Source organism: Marmota flaviventris, chromosome 6 (genome assembly GCF_047511675.1).
Source record: "Marmota flaviventris isolate mMarFla1 chromosome 6, mMarFla1.hap1, whole genome shotgun sequence".
NCBI classification, from domain to species: domain Eukaryota; kingdom Metazoa; phylum Chordata; class Mammalia; order Rodentia; family Sciuridae; genus Marmota; species Marmota flaviventris.
Window position 1 is genome coordinate 149,622,969 of NC_092503.1, and position 24,508 is coordinate 149,647,476.

General features: G+C 43.3%; 1 protein-coding gene across 10 annotated transcripts in view; it reads right to left on the bottom strand.

The window, feature by feature from the left end:
• Positions 1-1,556: 1,556 nt before the first annotated feature.
• Atxn1 (ataxin 1) overlaps positions 1,557-24,508 on the bottom strand; it is a 390,275-nt gene continuing 367,323 nt past the window's right edge. For 9 of the 10 annotated variants that reach the window (XM_071613712.1, XM_027948164.3, XM_071613705.1 and 6 more), the window contains 2 exons: positions 8,862-9,384; positions 1,557-7,588 (listed from right to left, as the gene is read on the bottom strand). In XM_071613712.1, the coding sequence (XP_071469813.1) occupies positions 7,503-7,588; positions 8,862-9,384 (609 nt within the window). In that variant the 3' untranslated portion in view covers positions 1,557-7,502. Of the gene's footprint in view, positions 7,589-8,204; positions 9,385-24,508 lie in introns of those variants that run through there. The other variant, XM_071613713.1, reaches the window with a different exon arrangement.

Here is a 24,508-nt window from a genome sequence, read left to right on the forward strand (position 1 = left end):
CCCCCACTCTCCCTTCCCGCCTGTCTGGGTGAAGTGTCAGCCTCCGGCTGTCCCTGTGGGAGGAGCATTTCACACTCAAGTCCGGAACTTTGTTTTAATGAGACTCTTGCAAGATAAGGGAGAGAAGTGAAGAAAAGGAAATCCAAATCCACTAAAAGTTCCTGCCATAGTACAGGGACTTCCTCTAGGACTGTGACCCTCTCCAAACTCCTGCTATTGTGACCCAGTGTCTCCTTTCTCGAGTTCGGCTCTCAGAGTACACTGGTTCCCTGGAGCGGGATGGCCCCGATCCACGCTGCTTTACCATCCTGTGGAAAGACGTGTTCTTCATCCTCACAACCAAAGGCAGGGGCTTGCAATCCAGCTTCTAGGGAAGTAAAGACAGTCATTGCAAAGGGTCATATTGAAGGAGGCACCATAAAAAGAACTGGCATCCCATCCCCCTTAGCAAGTTCATCTCTGTTCCTGGAGGAGCCCCGCCACCTGAGCGCCCCAGAGACCAGGCATCCGTTAGGATGTGGATGGAGGCATAGTGTGCAGTACTGTGGCCACCTGGGGCACAGCCTGTGAGCCTGGCACTCACCTTGGGCTGGACCATGATTCAAATGGTTTCAGGGCCTGACCCATGGCAGCCCTTGAAGCTGTGCTTTGAACCCCTGGGGATATCACAGCCATCGGACTCCAGACCTCTGAGGACCCTTAGCAGCAAAGAAAAGTGAAGCAGGCAAGGTAGCGGTCAGCCAGCTCCAGCTGCCCGGACAGCGGCCCCACTGAAGGGCCGCCCGGCCTGGCCTCCGGCTCCCCCATCACCGCTCGCTCCATGCCAGTTCTTTCCCACTATGACAGTGTCAGGCCCTCGACTCAAGTCCTAAGAGGATAGCTGATGCCCCCCAGCAAACCCAGCAGAGGTGACAGAGGAAGGAGGGTCCCATTCCTCCCGGACCACACCAGGACTCCTGGGTTTCTCTCAAGTTCTCTTCTGCAACATGGAACCACAAGGCTGGACACCTGTCATAGCTGTGTCCACAGGTAGGGTGAGGACCCCTCCCCAATCCACCCCCCCCCCTGAAAGTCTCAGGTCCTTGAGAAACGACTTTAGGCCACATCCTCCCCAGACAACCCTGTGCAAACTTGAGACAGACACGGGGCAGCTCCTCGTACCCAGAGACCCCTCCCCACTGGGCTCCTCAACAATCATTGTGGAGCTGCAGGAAACACAGATGATCTTTCCACCTTTAGACCACTAACTGGGCTACAGCAAAACCGCAGAGAACATATTGATTATGCCATGCGAGCCCAGGAAGCTGCCAGATGTTTACCAACAAAACCTGTGAACAACAGGATTCAGACACAAGCAGGATCTGAACCAACCAGGACATCATGAGTGGATGCCAACCTCTTATCTCAGAACCTCATCTCAAGGGCCTCCTTCCCCAAAATGAGTAGGGAAACCAAGTCTCAGGCTACTCAGCAACACCTCCCCAACTCCGCCGGGGGGGAAGTCATGGGACACTTGGTGGCAGAAGGAAGAACTACCCACAGAAGGCAAAGACTCATTTGCAATTGGCACTGTTATTTTATTAGTACGAGTATACTGAAACAATAAACTTGTACTGGTATACAGACAATTTATTTAAAACAATTTTGTTCAAATTTTGAATCAAACATTGTTTTATTATAATAATGAAATAATTTCTACCTAGAAAACCTGCAAGCACCATCAAAGAAAGGGACCATAAAATTCAATAAACAGACTCGAGTGTATCCTACAAATAGACACACCACGATTAGAAAATAGAATATGAATTCTTCCATTTTTTTAATATTTGTTTTAAAAAAGCTAGTGCAAGTACAATATTTTACACTGGAATTACAGAGAGTATGCACGCATATGGAAAAAGTTCTCCTGTCACAATAAAAGCTCTTAACTATGTATGCACTTAAAATTTTCTTTTCAGTAAGGTGCAAAACATCATTCCTTCCCTAGTTCTTCTCCATACTGGCTGGCTCTTTCTGGTCATGCCCTCGACCCAAGTTTTGGTGTCTATTTTCCCTTGGCCTGTGGGAGGCATACAATTGGAAGTTTGGTGGGTACGAATCCAATGTTTAAACATCCAATGGTACTAATCTCAGAGATGGCTCTGGGGTCAGCACCCCACTGGCTAGAAATGAGGACTCTGTCTTATCCAAAGGCCACCGCAAACACAGGACTCTATGAAAACCTTTCTGTTGACACTAATTGGGTTTACAGTTGAGCAGTGCAGAGTGGGAGGAAGAATCCTGGCCACAAGAGCAATATTCACACACCTGGATGCACAGGTATCAAGTTTAAGATTCACTGACTCAATAATTTACCCCACTCCTGAGCCAGAGAATAACTTAGAGAGTAGGGGGTTTGTGTGAGAACCAGAGAAAAATCTATGCACCCACCCTCTCAGGGATCTTTAAAGACAACAGCTCTAAGCCAGTGTCACCTGGACCTGGTGTTCTGGAGGACACTATGTTTGTCATCTTGCTAAAAATTACTGTAAACAACTCTTCCCACGCAGGCCTTCAGATTGGCCACGGTTAAGGAGACAGGTCACCGACCATCCAAACAGCACACAGACAGACAAACTAAAGAGAAAGAAAATGTGGGTTGGTGAAGTCTCCAATTTATCTGCAGTGGAAGACTGGAGTCCTTTCAGATAAGAAAAGTTATGGGAATTCTTAGAGACTGTTACTGTAGAGATACCACCTATTGTCCAAATGCACTTAATTTTTAATACAGCTGAACCGTTTGTAATGCAAGCCGTGGGGACATGAGAAAGGGAAGCTGTGGGTCCCTCCCACCCTGTACATGTGAATGTCAGCTGTGCAGACAGTTGCACTGAATTATCAGGGACGGGCTGGGATTCTGAAATTTAAGAACTACAGCTGGGTACATTTAATATCCCCACAGCTGTCTAGCCTGATTTGGGGACAGAAACATGAATTCTGAGAAATCCCTCTACATTTGTTTTTGGCCTCTATTAAAGAAAAATCAAAATGAAACTAACAGTAAAATGAGGCATAAATATTAAAATTCATATTTTACCCTCCATTTAAATGTGTGTGTGTGTGTGTGTGTGTGTAAGGGGCAAGAAGGCTAACCTTTATATATATATATATATATATATTTTTTTTTTTTTTTGTCCTCAGAATGAGTCCTGTTTTATTGGTAGCTAGGATCCCTTTTAGAAACACTTCATGTTCAGGAATATATTCTTTGGGTTTATAGGAACAGGAAGTGCTGAACATGTCAAAAACATCATCTCTGAAGAGAAAGTAGTTGCAAGTGGCTTAAAAGAGTTTAGACTAAAAAGGGTGCTCTGAGAAGTACTTTCAGCCAGGAATGAACAGTATTCTCAAATAGCGGTATGCAGAGTTTCTCTCCCTTGGCCGAGGGCTATGTAACAAACACATCACAGGAAGCATAGGTGTCGTTTAAGAGCCTATGACGTAGTAATTCTTTCAGGCCACAACCATACAAATCTGATCATTTAGACATGACAAATTTCTATATACAAAAAAAAAAAGTCCAAACATGTAACTTTCAACCTTTCTCCGCTTTTTCTTCTCCGTTTTTACAAACAAGTATGAAACTCACTGTTTCAACAGATCACATCTTTCAAACACTGAATGAATCATCTCGACATTCATTTTTCTTTTGTGCAATTTTATTAAAAACATTACCTGTACTCCTCAAAGTGAGTGCTTAAATTTTTATTTTTCTTCAGCTTCTCAAATTAGGTGTACATTAAAGGAAAAAAAAAAATTCCCACAAGGTATAGTGCTACAAGAAAAGATCCTATCAGTAAGGTAACATATTTGAAGCGAGGTCATTTATGTAAAAGAAATCTCAGCTCCGGAGTAGAGGTGTGCAAGTTGTTTGGAGTTTCCTTATGAACAGAAATACAACACTGTCCGTGGAAAAGAGAGGAAACCAACCCATCACAATACACCATACGCATGTGCTTTATAAAAAGTATGTTCTCTGTATTTTTATTACTTGATGTGTTCTTAAATTCTCTATTTCAGAAATTCTGGGTTAAAAACACAAAATGTAGAAGCAACGGCCTCCACTCCACTTTAAAAACAACCAAAAAGTGTAATTCTCTTTCATTCACTGAAGAAACTGGATTGGGCCAGGGAGACCTCCGGCCCTGTTTTCACCTGGATTTATCGAGGGTGACTAGGAAATCGGAAATGCCAAGGGTTTCAGGAGAGACCGGGCCAGTTCGTTGAGCGGCTCGTGATTCAGGAAACAGTATCCATGACAACCAGCGCGGCTCAAGAAGCCCGGTTTTCTGTCCCCCGAGCTCTGCTTCCTCACCCATGTCTGAAATAGCATAGCATTAGTGTCTTCAAAAGCATCTCAGATTTTTTTTTTTTTTTTTGTTTCTCTCTATGAAAGAAATAGGTTTCCTTAGTAGTCACAGATGTTAAAAGGGTATTGTCAATTGTTTCCTTAAAAAAAACAAAAACAAAAAGTGAATCCAAAGCTACGACAACAAAAAATAAATTTTGGCAACTTATTTCAGTAAGGTTTCAAACTATGTGCAAAGAGTGGATTTTTATGAATACCAGGAGCCACTGTTCGTCTTGAACATGCAGCATTCTATTGCAGTCTATGCGGGATCTAAGGAGTGATCACACGATGCAGGAAACCCAAACGTTCCTGGAAGTTGCACAGCCCTACTCCAGAGCAGCAAAGTGCCGCTGCTGGACCTCAGTGTTCCACACACACCAGCCCCGTCCCTGAGTAAGAGGTGTGAAAGTTCCGCAGAGTTCCTTTAGGGGAGAGGGAGGGGGGGACCCGACACACTCACCGAACAGAAAACACACAGGGTCACAGTTCACTGAATGGGATCAGCCACCATCACTGCCACAGGGTGGGGGGGGGGAATCATATCATCCCAGACCAGACCAGGTGAACCGGGGAGAACAAAAACTTGACCGACGTCAAAAACCATCCCCAAAGTCCCAATGAAATGCAGTTTGTATTTCTACTTTTTTTTTTTTAAAGGTTTGAGGTAAGTGGTGGCCGTCTCTGTATCCCTCCCTCCCCCTCTGCCCGCCATGTGGCCCAGACAAACTGAAATAATTCCCAAGTTCAACATTCTAAAGGAACAGTCATTTTTATATATTGAGAAATTCCCTATAAAGAGAGGTTCTTGTTTGTTGGTTTCTTATTAATAGTATTATTATTATTTTTTTTTTCTTTTCGCCCTGACTAATTTCTTGGTGATTGTGTTCAGTTGTAAACGTAAAAGGCCTGCTGTTATTTAGTTTAAAAAAATGGAAAACGGGAAAGAAAGAGGAACGAAAGACGACGGCTGTTGGTAAATATTGCCAAGAGGACAGTACAGAGGCACGCGGCTGATCCTCGTACACTGACCGGCACCGAAGAGTTTCTACCCCTGTCATTGTTAGGTTTGCTACACAGAAGCGGTGACAGGCTGCTCCGGACTCGCCTGTCTGCAAACCAGAGGAGGCTCCTGTCTTCTGCGCGTTCTTCCTACTTGAAGAGGAGAGCTGCCACAAGAGCGCAGTGACCAGGTTGGCAGGTGGTCCCCTCCACAGCCACTGGCCGGCACGCTCGGATGGCATGCACGGTGCACCAAGGGCCACCACGCTTGCTGCCCACGCTCAGAGCCAGGGCTCCAGGTCTCAAGGACACAGACCCCCCAGGAGGGGCCCGCCTGTTGGCAGAAATGGCCATGGAAAATGGGCGATTCCAGCCTGCATGGCTCCAGGGTGCGTCTTGGACGTGATCTGCCTCCTTCCTCCATTCCATTCACTATTTCACGGGGTGATGGGGGGACTGAAGCTCTTCCCCCAGACCTCCTTGGCTGGCTCTCTGTGTGACATGGTGACAGACACGAGGGGCTCCTGCAGGCTCCCCGCCCGCCCAAGCACTCAGCACCCATAGCAGGGGGAAGGTGGGAGGGCTCCCCGTTCTGGTTCCTTCCCTCCAGCCCTTCTCTGGCCAGAATGGGGAAGATCCACCAACCGCACAGGGAAAAAAAAGCCAAAAGGAAATGCGCTTTAACTAGAAAGCACACAGGTCAGACTCTGTTGGCACAGAAAGTATTGCACATGCTAAGAGAGCAAGAGAATGCGATGGCAACCCAGGGGAGGACCACGGAATCGCGATGGTGCTCCTATTGCTTCGAACCAAATGTGTTTTTTCCCGTTTTAGTGTTGGTTGAGTGGATGCGGTCAGTTCCATTCGCAAAGCGGGCCGGAAGGTGGGGTGTGTTTTTCTGAGCCCACGTGAGCTGTTGTAAATAGTGGTATGAATGAGAACAAAGTCCATGGGGCAGCCCCGTGTTCCTCTCACCATTCAAGGTTAAAAAAAAAAAAAAAAGAAAACCCAAACCTAATAATTGCAAGTGCCCTGAGCAGAATATATGGAAGATTAAGCAAGTTCTCTGAACAGAAACGTTTAAGAAAAACAGCACTAACTAAGCAGGAGGACTGCGGAGAGCCCACCCAGCTTCGCTAGCATGCTGAGAGGGTAATGAAGTTCAAGACAAGTCAAGGAAGGAGTTTAGCTATTTCTAAACCTATTTAAATGTTTTTGGTACACCCCAGAAACTGGTTTATAAAAATCATTAGTCCTGCTGAGAGTTAAATGTAAATGAATACTAGACAGCTAACCTGTGGGTTGATGTTAGGATTTTTTTTTCTATTAAATTTGTGAAATGGAAGAAGTACTACTTTCACTGGAAAAAGAAAAATCTAATAAGTATTTGTTTAGCTGCAGCCATCCAAGTAAGAACATTGAAAAACTTCTCCCTACTTATAAAACATTTTGTTGTTGTTTTGTAAAGCACATTAGGATGCACTTGAAACCCACAAATGATGATTCAGATCTCTGGGAATGAAAGGTTTAAACTTTATGAAATACCCTTTCTGGGTTTGTACCAAACATTAAATCTTGATTTGATTTCAAATAGAAAAAAAAGTCATTCTGAAAATAACATTAATAACAATAATAAAGTAATTTTTTTTTAAAAAAAAAAACTTGCTCACATATATAAATGTCTTTATGGAAAACTCTCTCAACGAATCTGAAGAAAATTCTCAGAGTTGTCCTGCTAAGACCTGGCTTTTCATGACAGATGTGGTAGAAAGACCAAAATGAATTTTTTGAAAGGAACATAACCTTATAAAATGGCCTAGAGTTTAGGCAGGTTAGAAAGTAATTTTGCTACATTTATTTATGCTCGTTCTGTCCCCCAAACCTTTCCCACAATGTTATTGGATAAAAACTGCAGGAATATCACACAAATTATAAACTCAAGATGTGCAAATCGCAAGGTTCTTTAAAAGTTCATCTTAAAAACACTGGACAAAAATGAGTATTCTTTTCTCCATCCCTTCTCTCTCAGTTTCTCTGCCAAATCTGCATATGCCTTGAATTCCTTCTCCAACATCAAAGTGGCAAGTGCCTCCTGTCAGGTAGTACTTGGTGGTCATTTATGGTCACATACTAGTTCATAATTCACATTCATCCCTTTAAACCACATTGAAACTTTCAGTATCTTGCTCGTGAGCAACTCTGCAGAGTTGAAATGCAGTTACAGTGTTGGGGGGGAAAAAAAAGAAAAGAAAGAAAGCAACTTAGTTTTTTCCTTTTTTTTTTTTCTCTTCCCAAAGAGTTTTAAGTGAGATACAGTACTCATTAAATGACAGACCAAGATGCTTGGTAGTAAAGTGTGAACAGCATTTTAAGTGCTTAGAGATAGTAATATTTGCTCATCTTCCAAATCTCATTCCTCGTACCCCACTGGAATCTGAAAAAAGTGGCACCCGGGTTGTCCATAGTGATGAACTATAAACAGTACTAGAGTTAAAAGACAAAAGATTTTGCAAACTCAACTGGGAGAGCGTCGTTGCTCTCGCTGGAGGGCAGTTTGCAGCCACCTCTTGGGAGCTAAGTCAATGCAATAACCTGATTGGTTGTCCTAACACTGCTCAGAAACCAGCTCCCACCCACCCCGATGGAGCGACCTGAGCAGGGGCTTCCCTGCTCATGGTGACACCCTGGTGACATCACTGCACTTGTAAAGCAGAAATGAAATCCCACGTGTGGCAGTTGCTCTTTTAAAAACAAAATATATATATTTTTATATATATCAGTGCAGTCAGGCCCCATAGGGGGAAATATATATCTATATGATTAAAAGTTGCTTTTATTGTAAAATAGGTTGGAGAGAAAAATGTTCTTTGAAACTGTCAGCTTTCTATCTGCCATCTGATGTCTCCCTAAGATACCCTGAAGCTGGGTTCCTGATGATGATTTTGCACACAGGGAACCCCAGGAGGACACTGCTGGGGACCCCCATTCCCATGCTGACAGTGAGAGGCAGAGGGAGGCAGAGAAAAAGAGACGCCCACTCTCCACCGCCGCACCCGTGCACCCCTACAGGCGTGCACCCCCACAGGCACGCACCCTGCACCCTGGCAGGTCCCTTCCCGTGGAACTCTCTCTTGAAACGAGAGGGAATCGTGCCCATTGGATGCCTCCGTGCCGCTGGAGAAGGCGGACGCTGGTGAAGCCACATTCGTTTCCACCCAGGATGCCTGGAGCCTGGATTGTCACTGCTCTGACCCCCCCTCCACCCGCCTGCTCCCCGACAGACACTCTCAGACAAAGCAAATGCACCAGTCTCCCGTGACACACCTGCTGTAACTCTAGAATGACAAGGTTAGAACAGAAACCTAAAGTAAGAGGATAACATGTAAATACTGTGTTCTTAGCCTACAGTACAGTAATCTGGATACGGATGGTTAGGGAGAGACATTTCCTTCCCCAATCGGCCTCTACTTGCCCAGGTTAGACCGGCCCTCGATGCAGATCTTAACCTCCTGAGGGATGAGAGAGGGCTTGGGAAGAGTCAAAGGTGGCTCCTCTTCTGGCTTCTCCAGTTTGCGGGTCTCCGGAGCTGACCACCTCCTCTTCCTCGTGGCCGTGGGCTTGCTGGGTTCTATTTTGGTGAGGAAGGGCGCTGCAGGCAATCCTATTTTTTCTGGAAACTTCAGTTCACCATTCTCAGAGAGCATCTGGGCACTTCCCTGATTGATTCCATTCTCCTGCTCGGCATACCTGTGTCTACTGCCCGCCAGGCTGTCCGTCTTTGAGTGCTTCAGCAGGACGCTGGCAGGATCCACGGGCTGGCCCTTTTTAACAGAGCCGTTCTTCAGGTTCTTGAGGGTCAGCGAGATGCAGACATCCCCAACAGAGAGTTTGGAACACGGCAAATCAAAGAGCTGGCTGGTTCTCTCTGGGCAGCAGGATGACCAGCCCTGTCCAAACACAAAAAAAGGGTACTCTACCAAAACCTCAACGCTGACCTGCAGAGACAGGGAGAGACAGAGAGAGGGGAGAGGAAGGAATCATGAGAATGATTTGCCGTTTTGGTTAACACATGTGCACTCACAGGCTGAAAAGAAAAAAAAGACTTAGTTTATAAACGATCTTCTCCCCAGAAACACACTACAAATGAGCCTCCTGACCTTCCTTTCAACCCATAAAGATGCTAACTTACCCCATATAGATGCTGGGCAGAGGCCAGTGAGAGACATGTCCAGTGTAAAAAGTCCATTTGGCATTTGAAATGTTTTACTATAGGCTCTCCTCAAACAAGGCATCGACCCCCCGTGACAGAAAATACCCTATGTATGCCCCGAGATGAGCTGGGCTCTGGTAACTCAGGAGCCTGAGCTATAGGGTCCGGAACGTTACCAGCTCACTGGACACAGGTTACCAACATGTGCAACAGGGCCGCATACAGATCCGAGCGACTGCAGGCTCTGTGAAGAACGCACTGTGTTTATCACTGTACCCCAGCCCCTTGAAGGGGACTTTGCATGTGGCTGGAACAAAACAAATATTTACTGGGTAAATGAGTGTGTGCTCTAGAAATTTCAGAATTGTCAGTAAGGGCTTGAATGACTAGGGAAGGGTTTCCCAGGATCCGAAGGTTGGTCAGGGTTTGGAAGGACACCCAAGGGCACAGTCCATCCTTCAGTTCACGCCCTAGGCACCTAGACCAGACCAGTCTGTGTTGGTTTGAAAAGCAAATAACAGAAGCCCAGTATCCCATCCACAGCTGCCCCTTCTCTGTGCCATTGTGTCAGCCACCATGCTAAGGAGACCGCAGGAAGACAGTTCCAGTCCCAAAGGAGATCACAACCAAGTGGGCCCAAGAAACACATGATCAATAACTGCCAATCAGCGTGGTGGTGGTGGGGGGTGACAGAGCTCTGTAGAGTGTGGAGTCACTGAAAGGAGAAAGACACACACCAGTCTAGGAGAAGTGGCGCCTAAGGAAGTTTCACTGGATGAGAAGATGCTGGGCTGAGGTTTACAAAACAGTGAGGGTAGAGACGTGGCAGTGAAGAAGAGAGACCTTGGAGTAGGGCTCTGTGTACAAAGGACATAAGGGGTGTGCAGGGGACAGTGAACCATCCACAGTCTCACTGTTGTCACTGCGTTAGAATGAGATGCACTTCAGATTTTTAACAATTTAATTCTCCTGGGCATTTTATGTCTTCAACTTTATTTTCAAAAGGAGATAAAATGAAATAGTTTAAAAAGCAAATTTTCAATGGTCCTTATGGATGGAGAAGACTAGATAGATGGTTTGAATCAACCTTCCTGCTAAAGACAAAGTTTGGAAAAAAAAATTGCACGCACATGCACACACACACACAATAACCACCACCCCCCTCCAAAAGCCATTTTTTAAATATGGCACTGGACAGAAAATGAGAGTAAAGAATTACTGAGTCAGATCAAGAAATGCTGACAGCCCAGAACCCTGTTTGGGGGCCTGTTTTATACAGTGCAAGGCACAGCAGTTGTGAAACCAAGTGGGCTTCTGATAATCTCAAAAGAAGAGTGGCAGGGAAAGGACTTCAGAAGGGTACCTCAAGGAGAGGGCTCTTGGTAAACTCACTACTGGGTTGTGGCCACAGAGCATCACACCTTAGAAAGAATGATGACCAAGAAGCAGACAGGCCTTTCAAGTCCTAAAGCTCAGATCTGAATCATTTCGGTACCTAAAATTAGATTAAGGTCTTAGAAGATTATTTCTGCAAGTGATTTGACAAATTTTGTAAAAAGTAGGGGATGGGGGGCAGCAAGATCAGATAACATGAAAACCAATAAGGAGAGCAGACAATAAAAAAAATCAGACTCATAGGAGCTTCTGAAATAGAGTCATCAGATATAGACTTTAAAAATGACTATGCTTACAATATTTAAGATTAAAGGTGAGATTGAGGGTGGAGAATTAGAATCTATTTTTAAAAGATCCATGGACATTCTAGAATTCAAACAACACCCCCTCTCCTTAAGAATGCAATTCATTTTAAAATGAAATAGTCAGCTGAAGAGAAGATTAGGGAACTGGATTCTAGTAAGAGCTTTAGAAGAAACTATAGAGAATAAAACGGCTGGGGTTGTGGCTCAGCGGGGTAGAGTGCTCACCTAGCACATGCAAGGCCTTGGGTTTGATCCTCAGCATCACATAAAAAAATAAATAAATAAAATAAAGGCATTGTGTCCAACTAAAAAATAAATTAAAAAACCCACCTAGAATAAAATGCAGAGACAAAAAGATGGTTAATACAGAAAAGAGAGATTCGAGAAGGTCTAATAATAACTTGAATTCTAGGAGTAGGGGAGAGAAAGAATGGGACAGATGTAATACCTGAGATGATGATTAAGAATTTCCAGAAGCAAATGAGAAACAATAGGTCAAGGATTCAAGAAGGATTGACCTCAAAGAAAGAAAAATAAAAAGAAATCCTCACCTAGGTAGGCTGTCATTAAACTAAAGATACATCATCTCCAAAGTCTCCAGAACAAAATAAACGTTACTTCCAAATAAGCAACAATTAAACTCAGTTTATGTCTCAACAAAAATAATGTTATCCAGAAGACTACAAAATACCTTTAAAGTACTAAAGAAAAATTGCCAGTTAGAAATTCTACAAGGAGAGAACAAATCCTTCAAAAATCGAAGCAATATAAATACACTATTTTTTTTTTTTTTTGGCAAACTAAAATAATTCACTGCCAATGAGTCTATACTACAGAAAATACTAAAGAGTATTCTTTAGGTAGGAAAAAACCCTGAATCTGGATAAAAGTTTGTAGATTTGGGGAAGAATGAAGGACAAAGTAAATGGTAGGTGTGTGGGTAAATCAAAATGAATACAAACTTTCTATTGAATTTTATATACATGCATACACACAGAAACAAATAATTGAAATTTAAAAAACTCTCTTAAAAGTAGTCAATTTCCATATAATGTATATGGACTGTGGCTTTAGAAAAGTAGAACTTAATCTTCTTAATCTTCCTTGATAACTCAATCAAAGGTAGTTATAGATACATACACTATTTGTGTTTTTTTTTTTGTTTGTTTGTTTTTTAAGTGTGTGTGTGGCTCTGGGATAGAACCCTGGACCTTGTGCATGCTAAGCACAGGCTCTACCACTGAGTTATATCCTCCTAGATAAACTCTTTGAATGACAGGCTATTAGGTCTACAGCTGTGTTTCTAGAAGAGACAACTGTGGTGAATTTCCATGGAAGTCCTTCTACTATTAACAGGAGCCCATACACATGTGCATGTTATTTGGGAGGGAAATGCATTATTCTGGGCCCTTTTAATCTTGTAAAGATAGTTAAATTCTTTCTAATGTCTACACTTTGCCAAACAATCAGGGGACAAACTTTTTTTTAAAAAGTATTTTGTTTACTGCTCATAATTTATTAGTGAGATAGGTATTGTTATTCCAATTTTATTAATAGTTTCAGAGACATTAAATAACTTGCCTAATGTCATAGCTATTAGCTGATGGAATGGGATTTAATCCCGGTCCTTTGGCCCCCAAACCAACCTTCTTTTTCCTATGCCTCCTGACTTCTATACCCTGTAAATAAAGACATTTCAGAATACCAAAGGGATGACTTAACATTCTCATTACCCCCAACAGCAGTGAATCTGACTTGAAATAAGTAGAATTCAATGATGTGAGCTCACAGGCTTATAGCTACAATTCAAGTCATCCTATGTGTGTGTCTGACAAGGCTGATGTTCAGTTTCAAAACCACATTCATATTGCACATGTACACAAACTGGTTGATTAGCTCTTAACCAAAATGTCTGGTGGTCCCAAAATTTCAATTATCACATTACAGATACTCATCCTGCATTTGCATATGTACATGTGAAACACAGTTACCAGTTACAGTGTCAAAACTTTCCACTGAGTTCAAAGTGGGAAGATCATGCTGGAGGGGACTCCAAATATCCTCTCCCTAACTTCTTAGAGCCACTAATAACATAAGATGTGTAGAAGGAACAAAATCCTATTTCAAATGGGGATTATTTAGCTGCATTTCCAAAACAAAGTTCTCGGGTGTCAATGTCTCCTAATAATCTACTAGACTTACCGTCTGCTCACTTCTACCTAATGTCAGTTGGAGGCAATGGGATATTTTGATGCCAGAGGTCCTATTTCCAAACACGGATGCCTCTTTTTGGCCCTGCACCACTCACTATTGCTTCCTGGTTCTTGGACACACTGCCTCTTTGCTGGCAGACAACCTGACACCTACTGATGCGCAGGTCCTTAAGTGTGTACACCGGCTTATATTTGCTTCTTGGAGCAGCCAGTGCTCATTTTCTAACAATAACATCTACTGTAGACACACAGATAAATCTATATGTTTCACTTGTTACCAAAATATCTATAGACTTAGAGGAAATGTCTCCAGGGCCTTTACAACAGGCTCCATAATTGACTGGCTTAAAAGCTATGATATTGATGTGTATGTTTACCATGAAAGATATTATAATGTTTTGGGGGAATTTTAGAAGTTTTTCTTATTCCCTCCTCATCAAAACTCCAAAGACAGGCCTTAAAATTAAACTCTGCAGTGTGGCCCACAACTAGAACAGTCTACTGAAAAATTCATGAAGGAAACATAATAGGTGGGGGGAGGGAGCAATATTTGAAATGAATTCTAAAAGGAGTCGATATTAATGGAATTTATTTTAACCTTTGTCACGTTGAGCTTGTCTCTGGTCCCTTCTGCTTAAATTCTGGCTTTGCCTCCTGTGTTATCCTGGGAAAGATGTCAGAGGTTATCAGCAGATGAGTTCAGTGGGGTGTGTGCACATCAAGAGCAGAGCAGGATTATTCCAATGACTTGATCATCGAAGGCAGTTTGATTGGATGGCTCAGGAAAACACTGTTTTTCTCCTAGCTAGTCTGAACTATCTAAATAATGTGACTTTTTTTGTCTGAATCTTTGTGAATTGTAAAAAGTATTCCCCCCATCGTTGGTGAAAGTTTTAAAAAATCTGGTGGCACCTAGCTCAAATAAGAACTTACAACAAATCTTATTTTGTAATTAGTCTGTCATATAGACATAAGTATTTTCTTTTTTGGTACTGGGGATTCAACTCAGGAGCACTCAACCACTGAGGCACACCCCCAGCCCTATTTTGTATTTTATTTAGAGATGGGGTCTCACCGAGTTGCTTGGCACCTTGCTAAATTGCCTCAGCCTCCGGAGCCGCTGGGATTACAGGTGTGCGCCACTGTGCCTGGCTAGACATAAGCATTCTTAAAGCTTAATTGGCAGTCTGCTTTCAATGCCAGGGTATCTGGTGAGGTGGGGTGCTGGGAGCCATTAGCCAAGTAGGTATGACAATTTCCTTGCCAGCGTACCCCATGTTGCTGACATGTTGCAGTGACATTGAATGTAGGTGACCTTGCTCAAGGACCAAGGCAGATTAGGGTGTTCCCGGTTTTAAGATAATCGTGTTTAGGGCGTTCCCAGTTTAGGTTCCAGGTTTAAGGTTTAAGATTATTCCTGCTGGGAATAGGGCGTATCCTGCTGCCTGAGTTCCCCTTGAGTTCTCACGGGATTCAGACAGTATATTTTGGAGATAGAAGCCCAGTGGAGGTGGATTTGGGCAGAGAACGTGGATTTCCCCAGAACGTGATTGTAGACGGCTGGTGTGAGTTCGGGAATAAAGAGTTGCTGTTTGAATCTACAAGCTGTGTGGTGGCTCGTGATTGTGTGCCCAGCCAGACTGCGGCATTTGTGCCCAGCCAGACTGTGGCATTTGGCGTCCCGTGCGGGGAACTTCTGAAGCTTAGAGGTAAGTGAAATTTCTCGTCCCTGAGGAAGAGCAAAAGAATGGGTGACCATTTCAAAAAAAACCAGTGCGTTCTTGTTTTGATTTATCTTGTTTTTGTTTCAAGCTGCCTATCCCTAGAAATTTCTCAGGCAAACTGGAAAAAATGGTTGACTCAAGGTTTGAAGTTGTTCGCCTCCGAGCAAGAGAAATTGTTAGAGGAAGGAGGCACCCCAGTGAGACCAAGAACAATTTGGGCATATGTTGATACAATACAAAAATGTAGCCCATGGCTTTTTAAAGACGAGTTATTAAGTATATCAATGGGACCATCATGGTATCCTGTAGAAGGATTTTTCTTCAAGAAAGAGGTGGCTAGTTCTGTTTACTACAATTGTCTAAGATCTTGGTTTTTACAGACATCTGATTAATTTACAAAGGTAAAGTGTTAAAATATCAACCACTAAATATAAAATCAAGTACTCTTACTTATTAAGTTCCATAAGGTAATATATTTAAACATTATGTGTGTTTTCATAAATTGGTAAATGGAAAAATGTTTAATATTGCTTTGGTCTGTGTCTTTGCTAAAACAAGGTTACTAAGTGTTAAGATTCTATCATGTGTAATTTATATACAAAGAGTAGAAAAATTTTCAGTTGGGTTTCAATTATAGTATTATAGTATCATAAAAAACATGAAAGTCTTTCATCTTATTAAAGTGGAGTAATTTGTCTAAATCAGAAATTTTATAAGAGTTGTTTCAAAATGTGAATTTATAAAAAGGGTTAACGGTTAAAAAAGAGATAGAAAAAGATTCAAGATGTGGAAATATATTTTAATATGAAAGGTTAAAGGAGAAAGAAATGTTTCTAGATGAGATAATCTGTGTGGTAAAGTAAAAAGTTGTAAAATACCATTTAAAAAGATTTTGAGGAAACTAGACTTACTTTAAAAGCTTGAGAAAGGAAGAAAAAAGAAAAAGGTATTTGTACATGGCAGATTGAGACAAAGCTTCTCAATGGAGTTTAAAAAAAAAAAAAAAAAGCCTTTGGTTGAAGGGCAGCCATGTAAACTAACATTGAAGCGATTTAAACAAAATCTAAGCCTCGTTTAAAAGAGTGAAGTTGTAGGTGGTGAAAAAGTACATTTAAAAGTACAGTATAGATGATAATTAAAAGGCTTTAAAAGGTTAAATTGAAGGTGGTCGAGATACCTTCATGGCGGAAAAAAGATTGCTTTATTGCATGATTCGAAGCCTAGTTAATCTTAAAGGCATTACTTAAAAAAATGGGAAGATAATAGGATAAAAGATATTTAGATAAAGAAGATTAAAAATTTAAAGTGAAAAACTTTAAAGACAGAAGTACAGAAAGGTAAAAAAAGAGAGAAGATGTAGAAAGATAAAAAAGATATAGGAAGATAGAAAAGATGTAGGAAGACAATAATTTTAAACCCACAAAATAGGAAACAAGAAAACTAAGAGGAAAAAAAAGCAACTAAGGGTAAATATACAAACCTTAAAAAAAAAACAAAACTAAAAGAAATAAGATAGAAAATGGTTGAAAATGTCACATAAAGGTATTTCAGATAGAAAATGCAAAAGGCTAAGACAACTATTAGATACAGACATGTACTTATTAAAGCAAAAAAGAGGGAATTGGAAGGGGGTATATATCCCCCAAAGATAAACTTAAAATAACCCTTTTTACTCTAAACTTTTTAAATTTGGATTCATAAGGACTTAGTGCTGCGGAAAGACATATATATCCAAAAAATGTACATAAGCCTAAAGTACTTTGGAAAGATATTCTAACAGGACAATGGAAACGTCCTGACCCAGTGATTGTCTGGAGTCGGGGGTCTGTTTGTGTTTTTCCACAGGGAGAACAGCAGCCAATTTGGATTCCAGAGAGATTAATTAAAACAATTTCTACAGATCGAAAAGAAGATGATTTGACTCAAATCCATAACAGCTGATATCCAGAACTCCAGCTTGGCCATTCTTACATCTGCGACAGTGATTAACCAGGATGCTTTTTTCAATAGCTATTTTATTATTGCATTTTTCCACATCATAAGGTTCTATTTTTATTTTTTGAGCTCATACAAACCTAGGTTAATGTTTTTCTGATCAGTTTTATTTTTTGACTGTGAGTTTTTAAACATTGCAATGGAGATTTCACCCAGGTAAAGCTACAAGGCCTTTACTATTTTCTTATGTGTTGTACATTTGTGTACACTCGTGTTTTGTGTTGTATGTCTGTATGTGCGTATGTCCATATTTCTTATATGAGGAGCGCTCATGAAAAAATGGATCCGAATTATTATTTTTTTATTCACGTGATTTAAATGGTTTAATTTAAATTAGGTAAACAGCTGTTAAAGATTGTTTTTAAAGGTGGTTAACAGATCTGTTTGTTTACTAGTTTAAATTAGGTAAAAGGCTGTTAAGGATTGTTTTTAAAGTAGGTTAACAGATCTGTTTGTTTACTTTCACCTTTCCTTTTCATTATATTTAATAATTCTTTTCAGGATAATGTCTCTTTAGCATCATTGCCAGAATTCCTATCTCCATCCCAGTGCTGGTGAAAAACTCAACAAGTAATGCTCAATCAAAGAGTCAACTTACTTTGGGAGGAAACGGATTTTGGGAGGAAATGGACATATTGATAGATTCCTCTGCTTTGAACTGCTTGCAGAACTTGCCTGGACTATGTAACTATCGTTTGGTGCAGCGAATTGTGGTAATGCTGGCATATCTTTGCTGATGGTGTCACTAGTGATACAATTTTTATTTCCTTGCCAGCGCACCCCATGTTAATTGTGGTAGTGCTGACATATCTTTGCTGATGGTGTCACCAGTGATGCAATTTTTTCCCAAGGAGCCGTCAATTGGCTTGGTGTCGTGGCATTTCTGTATCCTCCTCCCTTCTGCTAGTGATGGTCTAAAATTTGGGGGCCAATGGCTTATGCTGGACCGGTAGTCAGTGACGGGTATGATCCAATTGCAGTGGTATCAACCTAAGACAGGAGGCTGACGCCTTAAGGTCAGTTTTCCGATGACGGGTAAGAACCATATGTTGAATTGGACAACCTACCAGGCACGGTCCATAAGCCACATTAACCTCACTCCCCCACTGGCACCAAGGCCAAATTTGGGGGCCAACAGAGGTGAGGCAAAAAACCTCACCCCCCCACTGGTGCATAGACCTATCCACAAGTATGGCTGTATGCTGGACCGGTAGTCAGTGACGGGTATGATTCAATTGCAGTGGTATCAACCTAAGACAGGAGGCTGACGCCTAAAGGTCAGTTTTCCGATGACGGGTAAGAACCATATGTTGAATTGGACAACCTACCAGGCACGGTCCTTAAGCCACATTGCTTGTTGTTTAATCAGAAGGGGGGAGATGCTGGGAGCCATTAGCCAAGTAGGTATGACAATTTCCTTGCCAGCGTACCCCATGTTGCTGACATGTTGCAGTGACATTGAATGTAGGTGACCTTGCTCAAGGACCAAGGCAGATTAGGGTGTTCCCGGTTTTAAGATAATCGTGTTTAGGGCGTTCCCAGTTTAGGCTCCAGGTTTAAGGTTTAAGATTATTCCTGCTGGGAATAGGGCGTATCCTGCTGCCTGAGTTCCCCTTGAGTTCTCACGGGATTCAGACAGTATATTTTGGAGATAGAAGCCCAGTGGAGGTGGATTTGGGCAGAGAACGTGGATTTCCCCAGAACGTGATTGTAGACGGCTGGTGTGAGTTCGGGAATAAAGAGTTGCTGTTTGAATCTACAAGCTGTGTGGTGGCTCGTGATTGTGTGCCCAGCCAGACTGCGGCATTTGTGCCCAGCCAGACTGTGGCAGTGGGGATCATTAACAGTTAATGAAGAAATCCCACTACTATTTAGGACACAATTTCTTACCTTCCATGAGGAGACAGATCTATACATGCAAAACAAGTAACTTCATAAGGCTGGGGAGGTAGCTCAGTGGCAGAGCATTTGCCTCGCATGTGTGAGGCTCTGGGTTCAATCCCCAGTACTGCAAAATACCCAGCAACTTCACAAGGGTGTACGTGGGTACTGGCTGTCATCTCATGAGGTCCACTTGGATGTCTACTCAGCAGTTCTACCTTGACCTGATGAAGTAGACCTCCCAACATGCCCTGGAGGGTTCTTCCCCATCTCCACTAATTTTTCAAATTGTTCAGTATCTTCTGCTCTATCATACCACATGCATCCAAATCACTGGCCAATCCTATCGGTTTCTCTTCCAAATACACCATTTGTCACGACCTACCGCCACTCTCCTGCTCAGGCCTGCGTAGGACTTGGTAAAAAAATTTCCAGAACAAGCCCGTCCTCACATGTTGTAGTAAACTGGTCTCTCCTTGCTGGTCCTTCAACTGCCAAGAAACATGCGCCTTCAAGTCCGTGCCCTCTTCCGGGGATCCTTTCGGCCCCCTAAGTCATTGCCCCCCCCCCCCCTTCTTCCCAGGTAGAGCTCCTTCCCTGGCCGCCCACATCATGGAACAACCTTCCCTCCAACCTTAGTTTCCTTATATTTTTCATGATACTTTATTTTTTCAATAGAACTTTTGATGCCTCGTGTTTGTACTTACTCACATGTCTGTTTCCCTCTTCCCCTAGATCCACTGTTCGATCCCCAGAATCAGGATACCATTCAAGTTTGCCTTCCGGATAGAAAATCACTGCAATGGCACAACTGGCCAGCAGAGGGCAATGTTGAGTCAACCAAGAGGCTCCCCCCGCCCCCCCCCCCCCCCCCCCGTCCGTTTTTTCTTCCCCTTTTTAAAAAAAACCAGCCAACACCCCAGCCTTAAGGCCCTCCCTAAGGAAAGGGCTAGTGCCCTCCAGAGGAACGGGAAGGACTGGCTCACCCTGGGTTGAGCCACAGCTGTCTGGCTTAGCGTTTCTCTGCCAGATGCTGCTGCACTCCTGATTTCACAAAATCAAACTCCAGTTACTTCCTGTCCACTCCAGCTCCTTCAGCTGATCATCATTAGTTCATTTTATGTTCTCATCAGGGTGCCAAACGTTTTCCAGGATGGCCTCTGATTAAACGCCAAGGAAAATAAATCAATGGGCTCAGAACCTATTAGGGGACCCCTGGCAGTCGCCACAGAGCATCTTTTCATTCCACAAATACATCCAAACACTTAAAAGTAATCTGCAAGATCAAACGTGAGCGGGTAGAGCCTTTGTCCTTTGTCAGCTCGAAACTCCCCCGCCTTTCGTCTCTGGACACCTTGTGGCTACCACCTCTCATTGTTAGGGGCAGATCTCCTGCCATCCAGCTCCACCCTTTCCCACCCTCCTGGCCCTGTTGGGACCCCTCACCACCGCTCTGAGACACCTGTCCCCCTTCTCCCCTCATCTGCTCCACTAAAATGACCACCTCTAGATAGAGAGGCTGACAATGATATATTCGACATCTTCCTGCCCTGGCTAATGACCGGCTTTTAAGATTGTTTTTAGTTCTTCTATGTGAAAGCTCAATATAATTCCCTTAACTACTTAGTCAATTACTGCATCTAAGCACTATATGCGTATGCACATATTTACGCTGTTTGGGTGTATATTTTACTTAGATGGGTGCTCTGTCTATATACACATATGTACATTTCACCAAAAACAGGATAAAGGAAAACAAGACGTCTGTTGTTTAGATGAGTCTCCTCTTCCTTCGCAAGAATCCCTGTTTTCACAACCGAGAAGGGCATCTGCTTTAAAAAACATTTTTTTTTTGCCACCATCCCAAACATACAAACTCTGCCTGGAGCTGGGAACAATGCAATATCTCAGATGCTGGGTTTAATGAATATGTTTTGCTTTTTTTGTGAAATTACTAGATTGGAAATCCTTAACTTTGTCTACAAGTGAGATTCTGGATCCTGTGTTACCTGTAGAGAGAAGCCAATGTGCTTTTCTTCTTGAACAGTTTGCATGACTCTGTTCTCAACATGAGGGAAACAGAAAAACCTCTTAGCGATGACTAGAGGGGAAAGCAAGAGACCATTTACTTCAATGTTTAAAAATCATTAATAAAATAGTCAAAACTCTTCAGTTCAGTGTAAGAATATCTGTGAGTATTCTATTTAAAACATTCCATCATGTTAACGCCGAGCCTGACTCAGCCTTCAATGGAGCATTGCAGGGTTGCTCAGGAAACCCACCCCCCTGCCCCCCCAGCACAGAGACGCCTCCAAACACAAGTTCCCAACTTCAAGCTGGGGTCTTCTCACACTGTTGCCTGGCTTGCAGAACTTTCCAGTGGGAAGATCCCGTTAAGAGGTTCAGTTCAGGGCTGGCCAGGAAGGACATTATCTACCCAGCAACCACGTCAGCTCTGGCATGGTGGCATGAGGCTCTGCATGGATTGCACATTCCTTCCTGCAAACACTCGTCTCTTAGGGTCTTAAACTGTGTGCCTTAAAGAATGGTGACAAAATACTCAGCCAAAAAAAGATGCACACTGTCTAAGTCACAAAAAGACAAAGAACCAGAAATGCATATTGCTAAGTGCAAGAAGCCAGTCCCAAAACACTGCATCCAAAAATGCTGCAGCCCTATGACACTCCAGAAAAAGGTAAAAAGATTGGTGGCTGCCAGGGGTTTGAGGCAAAGAGTCAGAAAGGGGGAGAACACTTAAAGCTTCGAGGGTTTTTAGGTTGGTGATACTACTCTGAATAATATCGTAACGCTGGCTACAAAATCACAGAATGCTCAACAGACACACCCTAGTCGAAACTGTGGGATTTAGTTAATGATAATGTATCGATACAGGTTCATCAATCGTAACAGACGTGCAGGATTTTAATAATAGAAGACACTGCATTGGGGGAACTCTACTTTCTGTGCAATGTTTCATACACCTAAAGCAGCTTAAAACAATAAAGTCTTAATTTTTTTAGAAAGCTATAAACCATAACGGTCTGTGGCCACATGCCTCAATAATACATAAAAGATCACCCATCTGGGGGCACTTATGTTACACAAAGATTAAAGAAGAGCATTTTTCTCCTTCCTTTTCCTTTTTCTGAGTTGGAATCTTGCTACATTGATTGCCCGGGCTGGTCTCAAACCCTTGGGCTCAAGGGATCCTCCTGCCTCAGCCTCCAGAGTAGCTGGGACTGTAGGTGCATGCCGATATGCCTAACGTGTGTGTGTGTGTGTGTGTGTGTGTGTGTGTGTGTGTGAGAGAGAGAGAGAGAGAGAGAGAGAGATTCTCTTTACAATATTAGAACTGATAGGACTTTTATGACCTTTTATGACTAAGATTGGGGCATAGGCCCAGCATTCAGGGCAGTGACCAAATATCTATTTTTTGATATATTAGGATTTGTTTCCGCCAAGCCCTGCATGATAAATGTTGGCAAGGAGGTTGCCTTGGCTGCTGAGAGAGGACTCTCTGGGCTTATTTGCTGCTCGCATGAGTGCCTTGCTATTTTTAGGCTGCAGCTAATCCATTCAATGCATAACGCTGCCACCATGACTCAGAGCCCCAGCAGTCAAACTAAAAAATAGTGGAATGAAAGCAAAGCCACCGGTAGACGTGGGGTAAGCACATCATTATAACACACTGCAGGAGCGGGCACACACGCCCACACCAGGACAGGCAGGGCAAGAAAATGGCACTGAATATTAAGCAGCCACCAAGGAGGCAAGGGAAGCAGTCACCCCGGCAGGATCCAGGAAGTGAGAGACAGCTCTAATGACACATGGAGCTCTGCGTTTAGGAAATCATCGGCCAAAGAGAAGTGTCAGCCCAGAGTGCTTTACAAATCAATTTTACTACAAGTCCATGGAGCAAATCCCGGGTACTCTTCAGAAAGCAGAACCCAGGGAGCATGAGACAGAGCGGGCAGGGTGTTCATAAGATGGAACTTTGTTTGCCGGCTGGGGCTGTCCTGGGCAGGGGCTCTCCCAGTGGGCACATGGCTAACAATCTCTGCAAAAATGGAACTGGCAAGCCCCTTATATCTGTGCAGTGCTCTTACGGATCCATCCCTGACATCCAAATCATGCTCAGGAAAGCACATCCTGTATGCTCATACAGGATGGCAGGCAGTCCTTCAGCAGGCCTGGCAGAAACGGGAATTCCAGGTCACCTTGGTCATGCATGGAAGGCACTAAGAGGATTCAGGCAGGGAAAAGTACCTTAAGGTATTTGCTGGCAAAGTTCAGACATCTTACTAGGCTTTCAGAGATTGTCTCTCCTTCCATGAACTCTATTCAGAGCACAAGGTTTTATATTTATTTCTCACAAGCAAAACTCTCTATTCAGGGCCAACAGTCCCTGAGTTGAAGCAGGAAAGGGAAACTCATGTTGTAGCGAGTCCCAGTGGAGACAGTTCTGCATATTTTCTCAGCAGCTAACTTGCTTCCTACCTAAGAACATGTTGTAGTGCCCTCGCGGATGCTACAGCCTGGGTGTCCCATCTGGGACTCGCCACAGACAGGTCCTCACATTTGGAGAATACTGAGCAGGTGATATTTGGGAGTGAGGCCCAAGGGAAGCAATCCGTTGTCCCATAGGGCTTTCAAGTATAACCAAGGGATGGCAGGTGGAGCAACTCTGTCCCACCTGTGGTGGCATGTGTCACCTGTCTCCCAGCTGATGGAGGCTCACTGAGTACACACAGTGACAAAGAACACCCGAAGCTCCTTTACTTCTTCCATAGCATCAGGCCAGAGGGACTGTAAACACAAAGATGCCTTGTCTGTGCATGGCAGTAGTGTGCTAGGTACGGTGAAGTCACAGGTACCAGCGACCGGTATGTGAAAACATGGTTCTCCTTTGCTGCCTTGTTAGAGCATCAGCCAGAGATGATGCCAGAGACAACTTTCCACCGGAGCAATTAGGAATTCAGTTCCTTAAAAGTAATAGCCAAGCTGGGCACGGTGGCACATGCCTGTAATCCCAGAGGCTCGAGAGGCTGAGGCAGGAGGATCGTGAGTTCAAAGCCAGCCTCAACAATTTGGAGAGGCCCTAAGTAACTCAGGGAGACGCTGTCTCCAAATAAAATATAAAAGAGGCCTGGGGATATGGCTCAGGGGTTAAGCACCCCTGGGATCAAGCCCCAGTACCAAAAAAAAAAAAAAATAATAGCCACTCGTCATGTGCCACTAGTCCTGGCCCCAAGAGATCATCTTAGTAAGGAATCACTTTCCTTTTGTAGAGATGAGAGCAGGTGCCGCTGGGAGAGGTGGAGCAGCAGGGTCCACACAAACCCCCCGCCTCGCTCCTGGTGCTCTGCCTGCCTCGCCACGCCACAAGCTCTCTCTGG